The sequence below is a fragment of the Macaca mulatta genome, chromosome 5 (genome assembly GCF_049350105.2).
Source record: "Macaca mulatta isolate MMU2019108-1 chromosome 5, T2T-MMU8v2.0, whole genome shotgun sequence".
Classification (NCBI taxonomy): Eukaryota; Metazoa; Chordata; class Mammalia; order Primates; family Cercopithecidae; genus Macaca; species Macaca mulatta.
The window spans coordinates 14,833,337-14,855,226 of record NC_133410.1 but is presented as its reverse complement, the minus strand read 5'-3'; the positions used below and the strand labels follow the sequence as shown (position 1 = coordinate 14,855,226).

At 40.5% G+C, this 21,890-nt stretch overlaps 1 protein-coding gene across 1 annotated transcript in view; it reads right to left on the bottom strand.

Moving 5' to 3' along the window:
• CD38 (CD38 molecule) overlaps window positions 1-19,728 on the bottom strand; it is a 62,654-nt gene extending 42,926 nt beyond the window's left edge. The window contains 1 exon segment of the mRNA NM_001261773.1: window positions 19,459-19,728. Within this exon segment, the coding sequence (NP_001248702.1) occupies window positions 19,459-19,694 (236 nt within the window). The 5' untranslated portion in view covers window positions 19,695-19,728.
• Window positions 19,729-21,890: the final 2,162 nt, after the last annotated feature.

The window sequence follows — 21,890 nt, the reverse complement described above, 5'->3', positions numbered from 1 at the left end:
GACATATGATTTTATTTTCTTTGGATATAGGTCCAGTAGTGAGATTACTGGATCATATGGTAGTTCTATTTTTAGCCTGTTAAGGAACTTCCATACTGCTTTCCATAATAGCTGTACTAATTTGCATTCCTTCCTGTGTGAGAATTTTCTTTGTCGCTTATACACTGTTGGTGGGAATGTAAATTAGTTCAGCCACTGTGAAAATCACTTTGGAGATTTCTTAAAGAACTGTTAATAAAATCTGAACTACCATTCAACCCAGCAATCCCACTACTGGGTATACGCCCAAAGAAAAATAAATTGTTCTACCAAAAAATAGACATGCACTTATATGTTCATTACAGCACTATTCACAATAGCAAAGATATGGAATCAACCTAGATGCCCATCAATGGCCGATTGGATAAAGAAAATGTGGTGGTGTGTATGTACCATGGAATACCATGCAGTCATAAAAAGAAGATTGAAATCATGTCTTTTGCAGCAACAAGAATGCAGCTGGAAGCCATTATCCTAAGCAAGTTAACACAGAAACAGAAAACCAAATACTACAGTTTCTCACTTATAAGTGGGAGCTAAACATTGGGTACACATGGGCATAAAAATGGCAATGCTAGGCACTGGGGAGTATAAGAGGAGGGAGAGAAGGAGGAAGGAAGGGTTGCAAAACCACATATTGGGTACTATGCTCACTACCTGGGAGATGGGTTCAGTCATACTCTGAAACCTCATCATCATGCAACGTACCCTTGTAACAGACCTGCACATGTACCCTCTGAATCTAAAGTAAAAGCTGAATTTTTTTAAAGTTTTATTTTATCTGCATTCTTGCTAGCTTTGTTATTTTTTCCTCTTTTTGATACTAGCCACTCTAGCTGGCGTGAGATAATCTCTCACCGATTTTGATTTGCATTTCCCGAATCATTAGTCACACAGAGCACTGTTTCAAATACTTAGTGGCCATTTTATGTCTTCTTTTGAGAAACATCTGTTCAGATCAATGGCCAATTTTAAAAATCAGATTATTTGACTTTTTGCTGTTTAAGTTCCTTGTATATTCTAGATATTAATTCCTTGTCAGAGAAATCGTTTGCAAAGATTTTATCCCATTCTGTAGTTTGTCACATTACTCTGCTGACTGTTTCCTTTGCTGCACAGAAATGTTTAGTTTGACGTAATCCCATTAGTCTATTTTTGCCTTTGTTGACTGTGTTTTGGAGGTCTTATCCAGAAAATCTTTGCTCAGAACATTTCCCTTACGTTTTCTCTTAGTAGTTTCATTTGGGGCCTTACATTTAAGTCTTTGATTTCATTCGTTTTGAGTTACTTTTTGTATATTATGATAGATGGGGCTCCAGTTTCATTCTTCTGCATAGTTTCATTCTTCTGCATATGAATATCCAGTTTCCCCAGCAACATTTACTGAAAAGCGTGTCCTTTCTTCAGTTTATACTCTTAGTGCTGTTGTAGAAAATCAGTAGGCCATAAATATGTGAATTTATTTCTGGGTTCTCTATTCTGTTCCATTGGTTTACGTGTCTGCTTTAATGCCAACACAATGCTGTTTTACTATAGCATTATAGTATATTTTAAAGTAAAATAGTGTGATCCCTCCAGTTCTTTTTGCTCAGAATTGCATTGGCTTGGCCAGGAGCAGTGACTCTTGCCTGTAATACCAGCACTTTGGGAGGCTGAGGCAGGTGGATCACTTGAGGTCAGGAGTTTGAGACCAGCCTGGCCAACATGGTGAAACCCTATCTCTACTAAAAATAGGGCATGGTAGTGCATGCCTGTAATTCTAGCTACTGAGGTGGCTGAAGCAGGAGAATTGCTTGAACCCGGGAGACAGAGATTGCAGTGAGATGAGATCATGCAACTGCACTCCAACCTGGGTGACAGAGGGAGACTGTCTCAAAAATAAAATGAAATAAAATAAAACAAACAATTGCTTTGGCTATTTGGGGTCTTTTATGGTTCCTAACAAATTTAAGAGGTTTTTTTTTTTTTCCATTTCTGTGAAAAATACCATTGAAAATTCGATAGGGATTGCATTGAATCTGTAGATTGCTTTGGGTAGTATGGAATCTTAACAGTATTGATTTTTCCAAGCCATGAACATGGGATATCTATCCAATTTTTATGTCCTCTTTAATTTCTTTTATTAGTGTTCCGTAGTCTATCTATCCAATTTTTATGTCCTCTTCAATTTCTTTTATTAGTGTTCCGTAGTCTAGAGATCTTTCACCTCTTTGGTTAAATTTACTCCTAGGTGGGTTTTTTTTTTGGGGGGGGTAGCTATTATAAGTGGGGTTCCTTTTACAGATAGTTTATTATTGGTGTATAGAAATGCTACTGATTTTTGTATGTTGATTTGGTATCTCACAACTTTACTGAATTTGTATATCAATTCTAAGAGTTTTTGGGTGGAGTCTTTAGATTTTTCTATATATAAGAGAATGTCATCTGCAAACATGGTCAATTTGACTTATTCCTTCCAAATTTGGATGTCTTTATTTCTTTCTGTTGCCTAATTGCTCTGGCTAGAACTTCCAGTACTACGTGGAATAAGAGTAGTGAGGGTAAGCATTCTTGTCTTCTTCCAGTTTTAGAGAAAAAACTTCCAACATTTCCCTGTTCAGTACAATGTTAGTTGTGGATTTGTCACATATGGCCTTTATTAAGATAAAGTGTGTTTCTTCTTCTAAACCTAATTGTTTGAGAGTTTTTATCAGGGAGGGATGTTGAATTTTATCAACTGTTTTTCTGCATCTATTGTGGTGATCATGATTTTTATCCTTTATTCTGTTGATGGGATGTATTATGTTTATTGATTTGCATATGTTGAACCAATCTTGCATCCCTGGAATAAATCCCACCTGGTTTTAGTAAATAATCTTATGAATGTGCTGTTGGATTCAGTTTGCTAGTATTTTGTGGAGGAACTTTCCATTTATGTTCATCAGGGATACTGGCCTGCAATATTATTTTTTTGTTGTTGTATCCTTGTCTGGTTTTGTATCAGGTTAATTCTGGCCTTATAGAATGAGTTCGGAAGAATTCTCTTCCCTTCAATTTTCTGGAATAGTTTGAGAAGAATTGCTAGTTATTTTTTAAATTTTGGTATAATCCAGCAGTAAAGCCATCCAGTCGTGAGTTGTTTTTTTTTTAAAAATTGGGAAACATTTTGTTGTTATTTAATAAATATTATTATTGAGGTTCCTCCTTGTTATTGCTGTGTTTGGATTTCGTATTTCTTCCTGGTTCAATCTTGGTAGATTGTAGGTGCCCAGAAATTTATCCATCTCCTCTGGGTTTTCCAATTTATTGGTGTTCATAATAGTCTCTTATGCTCTTTTATATTTTTGTGGTATCAATTGTAACATCTCCTTTTTCATTTATTTGGTTCTTCCCTCTTTTCTCTTAGTCTAGGTAATGCTTAGTCAATTTTTTTTGAAAAACAACTTTTCATTTTGTTGATCTTTTGTATTACTTTTCCAACCTATTTCATTTATTTCTGTTCTGATCTTTATTATTTACTTCCTTCTACTAATTTGGAGTTTGGGGGTGTTGCTGTTGTTGTTGTTTTGCTTTTGTAGTTTCCTGAGGTTCACTGTCGTTTGTCTTAAATCTTTCTACTTTTTTGATGTAGGCAATCATTACTATGAACTTTTCTCCTAGTACTACTTTTACTGTATTCCATAGATTTTGGTACGTTGTGTATCCATTTTTATTTGGTAGGCATGTTTTCATCATTTTTCAGTAAGTTTTTTTATTTTTCTTAATTTCTTCATTGACCCATTGGTCATTCTGGAGTATGTTGCTTAATTTCCAAGTATTTGTACAAAAAAAAACACCCTAATTTTTAAAGATGGGCAAAAGATTTGAACACATACTTCAAAAAGCCTATGAGATGATCCTCAGCATCATTAGTCATGGGGGAAATGCAAACTACAACCACCATAAAATAACATTATAAATTTTTAGATGGCTATGATGTAAAAGTCTGACAATACCAAATGTTAACAAGGACATAGAACAACCAGAATATCCACACGCTGATACTACACATGTAAAACTATACAATTGCCTTATAAAATGGTTTGATGGTTTCTCAAAAAGTTAATCAACTTATCTACCATATGGCTCAGCTATTCTATTTCTGGGTGTTCACTCAAGAGAAATAAAACCGTATGTGTAAGAATTAAAGAAAGAAGAAAGAAACACGAAAGGTAGCTTGCCAGTTAAGACAGGTTTATTTTAGAGAAAACCCGTAAGGAGCTCTTGGCCGAGCTAGGTAAGAGGCACACTCTCTTACAGACTAAGAGTTTTTAAGGATTTAGGATGGGAGAGTTTATTAGAAGCTTGGACTGCTTTTGTGTTTTTTGTTGTGCTTATCTGGGAGGGAGAGTTGTGTGTCTGTTTTTATACATTTTCTGTAGCTGCAGGCATACCCCCCGAGTCTGCTTTTCGCTTCCCTATTTTAGTGCACCTGAAGGGAAAAGAATGTGTTTATTAACGCCCACTGTCTTACTGGGGCCCACTGTATGAGGGTGAAGTTTGGCAGTTACCCAAGAGATTTTTCTCCCACCTCCCTCTGTGCCTGAGCTGTTTCATCTGTGTTTTACTGTTTGCTCTTTCTGGCTACTTGTAGTTAGAAGAGAAGTGATTTCCTTGAGATGCATGAGGCTAAAAATGGAGCTGGAACTTAAAGTGGCAGTGTTTGTCCGATGACAGTGCTCCTGCTCTGTCAGTATGTCCATACAATAACTTGTACACTAATGTTCAATGAACCTATATTCATTGTATCCAAAAAGTGAATACAAGCCAAATGTCTATCAACAGGTAAATAGATAAACAAATTGTGATATATACACACAATAGACTCAAAAGTAAAAAGAAACAAGCTATTAATACATACAACAACATGGATGAATCACAAAAACATCATGACAAAGACATACAACTCAGACACAAAAGAGTACATGATATGTATTCCATTTATATAAACTTCTTAAAAATGTAAATTTATCTCCAGTAACAGAAAGCAGACATGTTCTACTGGATATCAAAGCATTAGTAATTTAAACAACGTGGCAGTGGTATAGCAACAAACAGACCATAAAACAGATTGGAGAGTCCAGAAATAAACTGACATACATAAAGAAACACAAGATGCAGTGGAAGTGGTATCCGAAAGCCCTCGATAAAGGATGGATTATTTGATTAACAGTACTCACACAACTGACTATCCATCTGGGGGAAAATGAAATGGGCTTCCTAATTTCACCACACACAAAGAAAAATTCCAAGTGGATCAAAGATCTAACTATGAAAAGCAAACATTTAACATTTTTAGAATATATATAACCCTTTTGTGATCTCACATTAAAGAAATCAGTTCTTAAATAAGATACAAAAGGCAAAACCATAAAAGAAAACATAAATTTGATCATATTTAAATCTTTAGTAAATAAGGGACATGATAAATATAGAGTCAAGAGTTAAGCCATAGATTGGGAGACTATATTTGCAATCCACATAACTGACAGAAGATTATCCTGAACGTGTAACGAGACAATTCAACATAAGAACAAGCAAAAGACAGAAACAGGCTTTTCACAGAATGACCTGAATGACAAATAAACACATAAAAAGATAATTACTTGTGTTAATGATCAGGGAATTAAAAAGATAAAACAACAAGGAAATGGGCTTTTTTTTTTTCTTTGAGAATTCCAAATGATAACGAGGATGAATAGCAATGAGGACCTTACACCGCTTTTGTGAAAATAAAGTGATATAACAAATTTGGTGACCATTTGGCTATATGCAATGTGGCAGATGCAGTTGGTTCCCTCACTCCAGAAGATTTCTTTTACCCTTCTTTCCTATTGGCAAAGCATGTCTCCTATTATGATTCAAAATATCAAATTCTCACTTCTTAAGCCTCTTTTATAGCTTTGGGTAACCATGTGGCTCGATTCTGGCCAGTGAAATTTAAGGAGAAGCCTAGAGAAGGTTGAAAGAGGGCTGCTGGGAAATATGTTATTCAACAGACTTGAAATGGGGGTGTGCTCTTGCCCCCCTCCCTGCCCTCTGTTCCAGGTATATGAGGGCATAATGCAGCCGTCTTGTGACAAGAAGCTGAAAGCCACTCAAGGGAGATGGAAGAGTGGAAGGAAAGAGCCTCGGCGATCACTGTGCTGCTGAACCGACCCTATGACCACCCCACTTCTGGATGTCTTGTTATGTGTGTCAACAACATTTTAAAGTGGCCAGGCTCTATGGCTCATGCCTGTAATCCCAGCACTTTGGGAGGCCAAGGTGGGAGGATTGCTTGAGGCCAGGGGTTTGAGACCAGCCTGGGCAACACAGTCAGACCTCATCTTTATAAAACATTTGTTTAAAATTTAAAATATATTTTAAACCTTTTCAGTTGAGTGTTCTGTTAGTTGCAGCCAAAAGCATGTTAATTAGTATACCTGTTGTTATTCATTGAATTTTACCCCCCTCCAAAGGATGTTGAAATCCTAACCCCCAGTACCTCAGAATATGACCTAATTTGGAAGTAAGATTACAGATGATCAAGTTAAAAGGAGATCATGAGGGTGAACCCTAATCCTATATGACTGGGTCCTTATAAAAAGGGGAAATTTGGGCATTGAGACAAACACAAACAGAGAGAAGACAATATGAAGACACTGGGACAACACCATCAACAACACAAGGTATGCCTGAGGTTACTAGAAGCTTGGAAGAGGGCATGACGCAGATTCTCTCTCACAGCCTTCAGAAGGCACTGACCCTCCTGACTTGATTTTAGACTTCCAGCCTCCAGAACTGTGAGACAGTACACTGCTATTGTTGAAGCCACCCAGCTTGCAGTACTTTATCACGGCAGCTGCAGCACACTAGCATACCCAGTAAAGGTGAAGATGGCACACCTCACAACCTTAGTCATTCTACCTTAGTCATTCTATTAAACACACTGGGAAAAAATCATATGCACAAGTAGACATGTATGCTTTAGCATTGTTCATGCCCACAAAAACTGACAAAAAAGATAAAAGACTAATTAATAAATAGATAATAATAAATAAGTGAGTAGTATGGTCATTCAATAGGATACCATATAGCACTTAAAATTGATGAACTAGAGTTTATATGTTAGCAGGGGTAAATTTCAAAAGTGATGTCATTAAAATCCCAACAATATATTGTTAGCTGGAAAAGTAAAGTTCACTCTACAGGGCAAGAACACATAGTAAATGCAAATAAAGATTAAACTGAGGTAACATTCCCTTATCAGACCGGCAAAAATCAGAACATTTGAAGATACTCTATGTAGCATGGGTACAGGGAAACAGCAGTTCTCATTACCTCAAGAAGATAATTGCCTTGTGAAGAGAAGTTTGACAATTTTTTCAAAATTGCAAGCAGCATATGCTTTAACTTAGCAATTCTACTTCCAGAATTCTATCTTATACACAGATCCACGTATGTATACATACAGAAAGATTTCATTGCAGCATTGTCGGTAATGTTGCCAAAGGCTTAAAACAATCTAAATGTTCATAGATACAAGTCTAAAGTAGAGTAAATTTGTTAAGTGGAATCTATATAATTATTAGAATGAAACAAAGCTACTCTGATCATCAAGATATATTGTAGAATGAAAAAAAGTAAGACATGGAAGAGATACTATGTGTAGAAAAATACATGGATATATGCTTATATATGCAGAGAATATTTCTAAAAAGATACAAGAGAAGCAAGTAGCATTATTTGCCTCTTTGAGAGGAGACAAGGAAATTGGGGGAAGGAGTATTTTGATTTTATTTGTAACGTTATTTCTTTAAAAACTAGAAAAAAGATGTAAAACAAATATGGCAAATTTTTATCGTCTGTTAACGCTGTGTGGTGGGTAAATGGGTATTTGTATTACTATTCCATTAACATTTCAGTGTATTTAAAATGTTAATAATTTAACATTTTTAATTTTAAAAAGGAAAAATTGAGAGGAGATATTGACTGAGAAGCACTGAAGGAGGATATGAAGATATTGAAGGAGCAAAAGGAGTTCCCTCAAGTAGGAAAAATGAAGAAAGCCAGACCTGGGAAATACAAAGTGTGCAGTTTTCAGAGATAAATAAATTAATATGTTCAGCTCCTAGGGTTCAAAAGTACCTTTGAAAAAATTTTATCTGGAAGTATTAACACATAAAAGCAAGTCCCCAAAACGTGAACAGTGAACCAAATCTTAGATTTTTTTGTGTGTGGTTTTAAATCTCTCTCAGTTTCAACAAGGTGTTTTCAGTCCTTTTTTGCCTTTGAAGAATTCTCATGGAGATTTAATTACTCCCAACTTAGACACTGCTAGAGATAATTTAACTCATATACTATCTCTCTTAGGAACCAAGATAATCAATGAAGCAGTTTTATTCATAATTTCACAATATTTCATCTATCAAGTGCCAAATTCACAAATAATTTTAAAATATTTGCTTGACAGTCATAAGAGAAAATGAACATTTGGACAATATCAAGGCGAATATGGATCATAACCAGGGAAAATATGCCCTGGGAAATTTATAATGTCTCTTCAAATCAAACTTAGCTAATTGCTTCAAAACATCCAAAGACTAAAAATGTAGAATTACTGTCCACAATGTGGATGCACCATGTTTGATATATTCCAACAGGGAGTAGACAACTGAGCTTAGCAGTTTTTAAAAATATCACGTAATAGAAAAAAAATTAATTATATCTATAAGACTACTTATGTTGAGGCCATCCATTTAAGCAGGTATATATCTTCCTTTTGTGGATCTCCTTATTTATTTTTTTAAATTGTGGGTTTCTCCACTATTTAGAATTCTACTTTGAGGCTTAAGAGATTTTACATTCTTTTCTATACTTCTGTATTCATCCAAATGTTCTTCAATGGGCATGTTTTTACTTTTATAATTTTTTAAAAAGAAGAGTTATTAGATGGAACAAGAATGTTAGCATCTTGCTACATTTATTCTTTAAATTTCTGACCTCAATTTTCACCTTTTTGGTATTTAAATACAAGATTCTTATCCTCTTTTTCCAGAATAGACATTTGCTGGTAATATTTTGCTGAAAAAAGATAATCTCCTATTCCCTACTAAGATCAGCCACAAAAATCTGTGAATATAACCATTCCTCCCCTTTCAGCCCCTTTCTGTGAAATACACACACACACACACACACACACGAAACTAATTCTTGATTTCACCTATTGTTGAGTTTCCTGTTTTTTTCTCAGCATCTTACATCCATTTTTTTCCACCACCCCCTTATTTAAGAAAACTGTCTTGGTGGTTTTCTGACCTGATCTATTTTTAAGAGTTTCCTTTAATGGTAAGAATAATACCTAGCCAATTCTAAATGTACTTATTGCCTCAAAAATTCAACTGATACCTATTTAACTGACTCACTACACTAATCAACACTATTCATTCCCTCTATAAAAGCAAGTTTTCTATCTTCTACACAGCTAATAAACTACTCTTTTGCACACCTGAGAATTTTTGTTTCTATCTACTTTGTTATTTATTTACCTGTTTATAAACATGTTCATGCTTGTGGTTTTTACTTATATAATTTAATTAAATTGTGCACAAAACTGAATAAGTAGAAAAAGAAAAACCATTTCTTTTCTATGAAAAGTAAGTTGCATGTTTTGGAAAACATCCAGCCACTACTTCACTTGTATTGCTGTTCTCCTGGCCAGCGAAACCTCTTGCAAGAGTTGTCTATGCGCAACAGTCTCTAATTCCTCTCTCTTCTCATTTGTTTTTTTCTTGAATTTGTTCCACATAGGCTTTCATCACTACCACTCCTCCCAACCTGACCTTGTCAAGTCACCAATCCATTGGTCAATTTCCAATCTTCATCTTACTCGGCCAATCAGAATCACTTGAATGAGCTGATTATACCCCCTCTTTCTGAAATGTTTTCTTTCCTTGTGTCTGCATACACTGTTGACTTCCAGATTTATATCTCCAGCCCAGACCTCTCTCCAGGACTCCCATATTCATATGAACCAGTCTTCTGATCAACATCTCCACTAAAACAGTAGTCTCCCTTATCTGCCAGGGTTATGTTCCGAGCCCCTCAGTGATGCCTGAAACTGCAGATAGTACATATAAACCCTGTGTATATGTACTGCTTTTTCAATCAGATAACTGAGATGGATACTAAGCAAGTAACAGGCAGGTAAAATATGCAGCATGGATATGCTGGACAAAGGGATGATTCACATCCAGGGCAGAAGAGAGTGGGATATCATGAGATTTCATCACGCTAACTCAGAAGAGGGCTCAATTTAAAACTTATGACTTGTTTATTTCTGGAATATTCCATTTAATATTTTCACACCGTGGCTGGCCATGGATAACTGAAACTGCAGAAAGTGAAACCCTAGATAAGGGAGGGTTACTGAATGTGGAAAACCGAGCTGCTGCTTCCTTCCCAACTTGCTTTACCACAGTCTTTCTCTTTCTGATAAATGGAAATTCATTTTTTTCAGCACCTCTGCCCCAAAATCTTGGAAGCATTGTTGTTTCTTCTTTTTCTCTCACATTCCATATATTAGCCCATGGCAAATCACATGGGATCTACTTTCAAAACATATCCAGAATCCACCCACTTCTCAGCATCATCCATCACCATCCAAGCCAAAATCACCTCTTATCTGAATTACTAAAGAGCTTCCAAATGGCTTCCAGGCTGATGTTCTTGTCCTGCTACCACCTGTTCTCAATGCAGCAGACAGAGAGATCCTTTAATTAAGGTACCAGACACTGGTACATAGTATTTTGACTATACATCATTACTGGGATAAGTCCTGTATCCCAAGGACCAAAAGAAACACAGAGAAAACTTACATCATTCAGTAGACATTTCATTAGCAATAGTATATATACACATATGTATATATAAAACAATTATATACAACATATATATGGGAAGTAAATACATAATTACATTAATGTCATTGGGAACTAAGATTTTCAGTGTAAAGGAGAAACAAGCATAAAATTAAAATGTTAAATAAAAACTCTGTGCCCTTTACTTTGAAATGAAATTATCAATATGAGCTCATAATTTGTCTCTTTCTCGAAATGGATGTATTTTCTAGCATTGGATACTAAAAAAAATCAGAAAGTTATGAAAAACACAGTAGCAAGCAGAAGTACTGGAGAGAGGTCTGGGCTAGAAATATAAATTTGGAAGTCAACAGTGTGTATAGACTCAAGGGAAGAAAACATTTCAGAAAGAGGGGGTGTAATCAGCTCGTTCAAGTGATTCTGATTGGCCAAGCTCTCAGTCAACAGATAATAAAGGGAATAGAGAAGGATTTTTAAATAACACCACAAGGATGTAATTGGCCAAACCCAGAAGGTTGGAAATTCTACAAGATGAATTGCCCACTCTGTTTAATAAATTAATATGCATTCTTAAATGGGGGAGGGAAATGGTTGTAAATTAAAGGAAATGTAAGATACATTTATTTTTAATGCAATGTGCAAATCTTGATTAGAACAAATCAGTTATAAAACTACATTTTAAAGAAAATCATGGAAAATTAAACATGATCAATATTGTTTGATATGAAAAATTAGTTGTGTCAGGTAGGAGGATGGTATGATAGTCGTGTTTTTTAATGTTCATTTTAGAGATACAGACTGAAAGATTTACAGACTGAAAGAATTAGAGATACAGACTGAAAGATTTACAGACAAAATTATGTAAACCCTGGAATTTGCTTTAAAGTACACTTTTTAAAAAATGGGTAAATAGGTGAAATAAGAACAGCAGAATGTTGATAGTTGTTGAAGCTGGGTAATGGGTAAGTAGGGGTTAATTGTATTATTAGCCCCAGTTTTACATATCTTTGAAATTTTCCATAAGAGAAAATTTTTCCAAACACACTGGCTGGCTTGCTGCTTTTCAGGGCCTTTGTACATGCTGTTCCTTTTACCTAGGATGTTCTCCCCAGATATTTCTATGTTTTGCTCGCCTTCTTTCTTTAGGTCTTTGCTAAAATGCCACCTTCCAGTAAAGCCTTCTGTCTTAGTCTCTGTCTGTTGCTTATAGCAGAATACCTGAAGCTGGGTAATTTATTTTAAAAATGAATTTATTCCTTAAAGTTATGGAGGCCAAAATATCCAGGGTTTAGGGGGCACATCTGGTGACAACCTTCTTGCTTACCAGAACTGTGCAGAGTCCTGAGGCAGGGCAGGGCATCACACGGTGAGGAGGGTAAGCATCCTAGCTCAAGTCCCTTTTCGTCTCCTTGTAAAGCCTGCCATTTCATTCCAATGATAACCCAATCCATTAACCCGTTAGCATATTAATCAGCATTCCATGAATGGATTAATCCAATCATGAGGCAGATCTCTCATGACCCAATCACCTCCTAAAGGGCCAATCTCTCATCCTGCCACTTTTGGGATTACATTTCAACATGAGTTTTGGAGGGGACAAACGTGCAAACCATAGCATCTTCTTTATTTTACTACCATACCTAAAAAAGATATCCCCAAAGTTTATCACTTTTTATCGCCCTGAGAAACTAACCACTTTTAAATCTACTCAGTGCCTCAAAATGTTCTTTGAACTGAGTTTATCATCTTGCAAATTCCTTCATAAATGGGTAAATTGTAAACACCACACAGTACTCTTTTTAACACTTTCCACCATCTGCCATACGATATATTTTTCTGTTTCACTTAATGTCTGTCTCCCCTACTAGAATACAATTCCCATGTGAGCAAGAATTTCATCTGTTTTGTTTAGTGCTATATCTCCAGGATCTAAAAGAGTTTCTGGGGCACCATAGGAGCTCAATACATATTTATTGAATAAATATGTTACAAAAATACCTAAAACATGGAAATAAGGCAAAAAGATGGGCAGGCATGTCTTTTCAGAGTCACACTGGGGCACTGTTTGCCAGGTTTACCAAGAACTATTTAATTATCTGGCAAAACATATATTTGTTTGTCTTTTCTATTTACCATTGATTAATAACTCAAACCTTATGAAGTTAGATGGTAACTTGGAGATCTTTTCTGTTAAGGATGCAAATAATTTCTGTCTGATAAAAAAGAAATCCCCAAAGTTTATGGCTTTTTATTGCCCCGAGAAACATTAACCAGTTTTATATCTACTCAGTGCCTCAAAATATTCTTTGAACTAAGTTTGTCATTTTGCTGATTCTTTCATAAATGAGTAAATAAATCTTTGATGTGTGTTGATTCTGCATACTATGAAAGCCATGCTCTTAACTTTTTGAAAACCGATTTTAAATTGTGATGAGCTGGGCAAACTCAGCTGTTATTCTTGCCTATTTATTATTTGAGGTCCTGATTCTGAGGTGTCTGTTTACACAGCACACACCTACCCCCTTGCAACAAGTCTGTTCTTCATCAGCAGAGGACATTTGGATGCACCCCACCTCCCATCAGATTCATCCAAGCCAAGCAGCCCCAGGCCCCTGACTCTCTTCATCTGGCTCCTCATCCTGCCGCCCCTCTGTTTGGAGACCTGCATTCATGTGTCGGTCACTTTTTTTAAAGTAAGCTCCCAGGACTCAAGGTGCATGGAATGATGATGGGATCTTCCTGGGGGCGGATAATGTGTTAGGTTTCCCTGTCTCGGATAACAAACAACATGATTCTAACCCAGAATCACAAAGAAATGTCACCTCAGAGCAACGCCAACCAACTGGTAGCATCTCCATGGTGCGCTGGGTGGAAGATTCTTAGGCAGACTCAGGCTCATCCAACATGTTCTGAACAATCAGCAATGCCCATCATGGGCACAGTATTAGGAGTGCCAGGTGCATGCTGCATACTTTCTGACCCAGCTCTAAGAAGTTATTGTTAAACACGTGAGATCAAATATAGGAGATCGGTCAGAGTGGTGGGAGAAGCTATGGGAAAGAAGCAGACCTTTTGAAAGGTCAGAAGGCTCTGCAAAGCTTCTGGAGAGGATAAGCTGAAGGCAGCTATTCTCTTACCCTGAGGCAGAGGGCGAGGAGTAGGTACAAGGGAATGTAGGGGGTTTGTCTACATAAGCTTGTTTACTTCCGGAAACCGACCTTTGGTCACCCTTGGGCGAGACTGCTCCCTGCAAGGGGGAACAACCATGTTAATTACCCACAGACTGGGTTGGCTCCAGGTTTTCGGCATTAGGTCTGTACTGAATAAAAGCGAGCAGCATCAGGCAGTCCCCTAGCCACTCTTTCACTGCATATCTGTGTCTGAGTATTCCTTTCATCTGTCGCTCAGTCAGGGTCTGCAGGACAGACCCGGCAAACATACGTCCTGGCAACCAGGAGAGGACATGGCATTCTGCCGCTTTACCTGCAGAAATTCGTAATCATTCCTGAAGTACAAAGACAAGGCGTTGTGGCTCCCTAAAAGGAGGCCAGTGACCCTGAAGCCTCAGGACTCACCTTTGAGGTCTACAGAACAAGGAGCAGATACCCTGTCCCTGCAAGTATCCCTGTTGAGAGGAGACAAAGTGCTAGCAGCCCTCCCTCTCAGCGCCTCCTCTGCCTCAGTGTCCACTCTGGCGGCGCTTGAGCCCTTCAGCCCGCCACGCGTGGAAGCCCCTCTCTGGGCTGGCTGAGGCGGAAGCTGCCTCCCTCTGCTTGTGGGGAAGTGTGGAAGGAAAGGCGCAGGTGGGAACCAGGGCTGCGCACGGCACTCGCGGGCCAGTGCGAGTTCCGGCGGGCGCGGGTGCGCGCGCAGGCTCGGCGGGCCCCGCACACTGAGCGGCCGGGCCAGCCCAGGACAGTGAGGGGCTTAGCACCCGGGCCAGCAGCTGTGGAGGTTGCGCCAGGTCCCCCAGCAGTGCCGGCCCGCCGGCGCCGCACTCAAATTGTCGCAGGGCCTTAGCTGCCTCCCGGCGGGGCAGGGCTTGGGAACTGCAGCCAGCCATGTCTGAGCTCCTCCTGCTGTGGTGGGCTCCCCCTGTGGTGGGCTCCCCCTGTGGTGGGCTCCCCCTGTGGTGGGCTCCCCACGAGGCCTGAGCTTCCGGCGGGCGCTGCCCGCTGCTCAGTGGCGCCGGGTCCCATCGACAGCCCAAGGGGTGAGGAGTGCAGGCGTGACTCGGGACTGGCGGCAGCTCCGCCTGCAGCCCCAGTGGAGGATCCACTGGGTGAAGCCAGCTAGCTGGGCTCCTGAACCAGATGGGGACTTGGAGAACTTTTATATCTAGCCAGAGGATTGTATGTGCACCAATGAGCACTCTGTGTCTAGCTCAGGGTTTGTAAATACACCAATCAGCACTCTGTGTCTAGCTCAAGGTTTATAAATATACCAATTGGTGCTCTGTATCTAGCTAATTCTGTATCTAGCTAACTAGCACTCTGTGACTCTGTGTCCAGCTCAAGGATTATAAATGTACCAACCAGCACTCTGTCAAAATGGAGCAATCAGCTCTCTGTAAATTAGACCAATCAGCTCTCTGTAAAATGGACCAATCAGCAGGATGTGGGTGGGGCCAGATAAGGGAATAAAAGCAGGCTACCCCCCACCAGCCCAGGACAACCCGGTTGAGTCCTCATGCATGCTGTGGGAGTTTTGTTCTTTTGCTCTTTGCAATAAATCTTGCTGTTGCTCACTCTTTGGGTCAACTCTACTTTTATGAGTTGTAGCACTCACCATGAGGGTCTGCAACTTCACTCCTGAAGCCAGCGAGACCAGGAACCCACCGGGAATAACGAACAACTCCAGACACGCTGCCTTTAAGAACTGTAACACTCACCCTGATGGTCTGCAGCTTCACCCCTGACTGCGAGACCACGAACCCACCAGAAGGAAGAAGCTCCAGACACATCTGAACGTCTGAAGGAACAAACTGTGGACACACCATATTTAAGAACTGTAACACTCACTGCGAGGGTCCTTGGCTTCATTCTTGAAGTCACTGAGACCAAGAACCCACCAATTCCGGACATACTGTGCCCAAAGGGGCTCAACATTAAATAGCAACCAAACACCCCCATGGCAATTGGAGGAAAAGACCCTGGAAGAAAGGAAAAGCTGTTTCCTGCTTTTTGAAAAATGAGCCCCACATTTTCATTCTGCACTAGGCTCCATAAATTGCATAGCCAGCCGGACTAAAGCATATCACCAAGTTACTTCATCTCTCTCGGGGTCCATTTCCCCAACCCTAAAATGTGGTTCCTGGGACTTTCCTGACAGGATTAGGAGAAAGTTTGAAAAGAACCAACTATGTAGTTTCAGTACATTGCAGGCAACCCGTAAACATTGATTCTCAACTTTTTTCCCTCCAAAATATCTAAACTGACATTTGGCAGCTGTTTTTCAAGAGTCCTAAGATAAAGAGAAAAGGAGGAAGCAGAGAAGCCATGAGTGTTCATTGTGATAAAAAAAAAAAAGAAAGAAAGAAAGAAAGAAAGAAATGTTCTCCAGGCTAAACACCACCACTTTCTGCAGCTATTATGACACCAGAACAAGGAGCAAGTGTGTGTCTTGAGCAGTGGGTTCCACTGACCTTCCTGGGAACAATGTCTGAAGTAAAACACGAGGCCAAAAGGCACAGAAGTAGGTATCTTCTTCTCCCTCTCCTGAAATCTCTGTTGTTTCCCACTCAGCTTTTTCATCCACTTTGGGGGCTTCCAAATAGCTTTTGCTTCTAGAAGATTCTATTCCCTGATATTCTGGTGGTAGCACGCTAAGCCCCTAGAATCAGCTAATTTGCATAAGTACTCCACCTTTCCTTCCACAACTGAGGCTTATGGTCTCACTTCCCCGTTTGTTACCACAGCAGCACCCAGGCCCCACACCTCGAAGGCCTTCCCCTTCCACATTCAATCTGTCCCAGATGCACCTGCGATTTTTTTTTTTTTTTTTTTTTTTAAAGATAGAGTCTTGCTCTGTCACCCAGGCTGGAGTGCAGTGGTATGATCTTGGCTTACTGCAACCTCCACCTCCCAGGTTCAAGCGATTCTCCTGCCTCAGCCTCCTGAGTAGGTGGGACTACAGGTGCACACAACCATGCCTGGCTAATGTTTGTATTTTTAGTAGCGACTGGGTTTTACCATGTTTGCCAGGATGGTCTCAATCTCCTGACCTCGTGATCAACCTGCCTCGGCCTCCCAAAGTGCTGGAATTACAGGTGTGAGCCCCCGTGCCTGGCCTGCACCTAAGATTCTTAGAACCCCAGAACAAAAGGTAGGACTGAAGGAAGCCTTCAATCATAACACTAAGCATTGAGAAGCACAGGTGAGCATGATGCTTTCCAGTGCTCTAATGAATCTCATGGTCTCAGTGGGGACACTGATGTTGAGCACGTGGCCATTCCATCACTCCAGGGGGCAAACATGCTGGAATTCTGTCCTGTGCAAAATGGTCACCCTTATACTCTCTTGTGTGCTGAGAAGGTCCAGGTGTGGACAGGCCAAGATGAAGTTCACACTCTCTCACCAGCAGAATCCTCCCCAAGATCCCAAAAGGGATCTAAGACTCTGTGTGTGTGTGTGTGTGTGTGTGTGTGTGAATATTATCTAAAATATATAAAAAGCTCCCACAAGAAGAAATAAATAAGCAGCTCAATAGAAAGTATCAAGTATCTGGACAGGAAAATCACAGAAAAAAATATAAGTGGCAAATAAACATACACAAGATGTTTAGACTCACTGATACTGAGGGAACAATTAGATGCTTTTTTTTCTCTTACGTAAAAAAGTTGAAAATATTCAGCATTGAAGAGATTGTGGGAAAGCATCCCCTCTGATAGACTGATGATGGGAGAGTAAAATGGCACAACTATTTTGGAGGATATTTGGAATACCTGGAATTTGGAAAAATCAAAACTTAAAATAAGCCTAATTCTCCCTTTTACTCAGCAATTTCATCACTAGAGATCTATCCTACAGAAATACTCCCATATGTACACACAATATATGTATGAAGATTTTCATTACATGGTGTTTCTCCCAACTAAGGTGAAAATTTCGTGAGCGAGAACTTTGTCATTTACTAGTGTCATCAGCAGCTAGATCACTGCCTGGAACAGAGTGTGTGCTCAACAGATACTTGTTGGATGAGTGGGATTGAAAAATTGGAGATAAGCTAATTTCCTGTCAATAGGAAATGGTTACATCTAGTTTATGAAATACTATGGGCTGTTAAAAGAAATGAGATAAATCTATATGTATTCACATTGAAAGATCTTCAAGACCAGTGTTAGTTTCCTTTTCCAGTGTTAGTTTCCTTTTTTGTTTGTTTGTTTGTTTGTTTTTTGGCATGAGGTTGCTTTCTGACATTACCATTTCATTTTGGATTTCACTTCATACTTTACAATGCAGCCTGGAGGAACGCCTCAACTTCTAGTTTCTCTCTCCGTTAAGTATCTAATTATGTGTAAATAGAACAACTAACGGGACGCTGGGAATCCCAGAAGGCGAACATTTTGCAACCGGAACCGTTGCGTGTGCTCGGAGAAGCGAGGGAGGTCTTTTCCCTCATTTCCTGGGATTGCTTAAATGCGGGATTTTGCTATCACAAGCACACAACCTAAAGTAGCAGCTTCCCCCCTTCCCGGCTTGTTCTGTTTTACAAGAAACGAAAATGAGTCCTGCCTGTGAAAGCAAGCCCTGGGAATCAAATCTAAAAAGCAGTTCACTTTAGGAGAGGTTAGTAGCTGGAAGAAGCATGAGAAAACTGGAAGGTCCCATGTGGTGGTTTTTTCCCGAGGTTTGTACAGATTCACCGAGTTGCTGCGCCTTATCATATAAGTAATGTCTCACTTTTTAGAAGCTGACATTGTTTTGTTAATTACTTCTCTGGTCACATGTATTTCAGCCAGCGCAAAAAGAATCGGAATGCTGTTTTATGTAAATGAATAAAACTAACTTCCGTGGTTTAGCCCTTCTACACCCTCCTCTCCGACCACAGGCTTTGCAAGCTACAATCAAGTGTCCTCTGCAACAGTCCTGGCACTTTCGGGTCAGAGACAGAGGGCGGAAACCGCAGAAAAAGTTGAAAATGTCAGCGACCGCCTGCGTCTGCGTGTTATTTTCTGTCCCTAAAGCGGTGAAGTGGGGCTGAGCGTGCCGAGGGTGGGCTGCAGCCCGGCGAGGGGCTGGGCTCAGGGCACCTTGCCCAGAAGGCAGGCATCGGTGCCAGGTGTTCACCGGCTACGCAGCAGAGCCACCGAGCAGCGCCCCCCTCCCCCCCGTGGGCACGCTCGATGCCAAGGTCAGCTGCTCCTGCAAGCGGCCCGCGGAGCCCCGAGCCCGGGACTCCCTACTCAGCACCACCCGGCGAGCTCTCGGCTGACCCGCCACGGAACATGCTCGGTTCCGGGCGATCTGGGCGCCTCCCCCGCGTGCCGAGCCCTGCTGTCCCCGCAGTGCCCACCGGTGGGCATTAGTCGCCAACCCACCTCATCTCAGGATGGACTTCAGTGTACTTGACGCATCGTGCCAGGACGGTCTCAGGAAAGCGGCTGGTTGTGCCCGACCCGCTCCACTGCTGGCGCCACCTCGGGAGGACCACCGCGACCACCACGACGAGGATCAGGAGGACCAGGAGACAGACGCCAAGACAGACTTGGGCTCTCCTAGAGAGCCGGCAGCAGGGTTTGTCCCCGGACACCGGGCTGAACTCGCAGTTGGCCATAGGACTCCAGGTGGGGTCGGTTGGGCGAAGATGAGGCCGGCGTGAGGCTAGGCAGCAAGAGAGAGGCTGACTGGGTTCTGAAACTGCACCTCCCCTTCTCTTTCACTTGCCTTTTCTGTTTCCCTTCCCACCCCCAACCCCCTGCCTCAGAGTTCAGTGGCTGGTTACACCAATAAGAGTTTAAAAGACCAAGGCTCCTGTGCAGTGACCCACCCACTCCACCTCTAGGGAGAAATAGCCACCTTAATCCTCTGCAGATGTGGTAAGAGGGCAGCCAGTACATCCTTATATTCCCTCCCCTAATTCCCTTCATCAACTGGGCACTTTACACCTGAGCCACATTTGCTTCCTGGAACGCATGAGGGCGGGCTGCCCGCTTCTATACCTGTGTGTACACAATGCCCTCTGCCTGGAAAAGGGTGTCGTCGTACGTCTTCTTCTTAACTCTGACAAATGCCTGGTCAACCACCTTTAAAGACTCAAGACTCAAGTCTGACTCCTTCTCTGAAGTGGCATCAGTGGCTAAGCTCCGGGTTCAAATTTAGTTCATCTGGGATGACATGGGGCAAGTTACCCAACTCTGTACTTCAGATGTAAAGCCAGGATGGTAGCAGTACCTACTTCATGAGATTGTTACGAGAATTAAGTGAGTTAATATCTACAACGTGTTTAGCATAATACCTGGCACATGGTAATTACCCATTAAGTGTAAGTTTTTCCTACCAGCTCCATGGAGTTGCTCAGAGATGCAGTTTTATAGTCCATGAAATGTGTTTGAAGCAGGGTCTGGCACACAGTAATACTGCACTCTGTGGGAGTTTAATAAATAATAAAGTGGCTTTTCTTGCCTCTTCTTTGTTAAGACAACATCTGTGACATTCAAACAGAGATCTAAGTAATGTGAGCCATCAAGTTACCCAACTCCCTTGGGACAAACATTTCCCAAGCAGAGGAAATGGCAGGTGCAAAGACTCTAAGGCAGAAAAGCCCTTTGCCTGTTCGGGAGAGGCAAGGAGGCCAATTGTAGTTAGGCTAGAGCATTGAGGAAAACAGAACAGAAGTTCGGAAAGTAGCAGGAGGCCAGATCACCCATGGCCCGGTAGGACAGGATGACTTTTTTGGACTGTGCGTTTTATTTATATTTTATATTTTTATTTTATTGTATTTTAAGTTCTGGGATACATGTGCAGGACGTGCAGGTTTGTTACTTAGGTAAATACGTGCCATGGTGGTTTGCTGAACCTATCAATCCATCACCTAGGTATTAAACCCACGTTTTAGCTATTCTTTCTGATGCTCTCCCTCCCTCCCCTCTCCCCAACAGGCCCCCGTGTGTGTTGTTCCCCACCCTGTGTTCATGTGTTCTCATTGTTCAGCTCCCACTTATGAGTGAGAATATGCAGTGCTTGGTTTTCTGTTCCTGTGTTAGTTTGCTGAGGATAATGGCTTCCACCTTCATCCATGTCCCTGCAAAGGACATGATCTCGTTCCTTTTTGTGGCTGCACAGTATTCCCTGGTGTATATGTACCACATTTTCCTTATCCAGTCTGTCATTGATGGGCATTTGGGTTGATTCCATGTCATTGCTATTGTGAATAGTGCTACAATGAACATATGCACGCATGTATCTTTATAATAGAATGATTTATATTCCTTTGGGTATATACTCAGTAATGGGATTGCTGGGTCAAATGGTATTTCTGGTTCTAGATCTTTAAGGAATCCCCCATACTGTCTTCCACAATGGTTGAACTAATTTACATTCCCACCAATAGTGTAAGTGTCCCTATTTCTCCACAGCCTCACCAGCATCTGTTGTTTATTGACTTTTTAATAATCACCATTCTGACTGGCATGAGATGGTATCTCATTGTGGTTTTGGTTTGCATTTCTCTAATGATCAATGATGTTGAGCTTTTTTTCATATGTTTGTTGGCCGTGTAAATGTCTTCTTTTGAGAAATATCTGTTCATGTCCTTTGCCCACTTTTTAATGGGGTTATTTATTTCTTGTAAATTAAGTTCCTTGTAGATTCTGGATATTAGACCTTTGTCAGATGGATTGTGAAAATGTTCTCCTATGCTGCAGATTGTCTGTTCACTCTGATGATAGTTTGTTATGGTGTGCAGAAGTTCCTGAGTTTAATTAGATCCCATTTGTCATTTTTGCTTTTGTTGCAATTGCTTTTGACATTT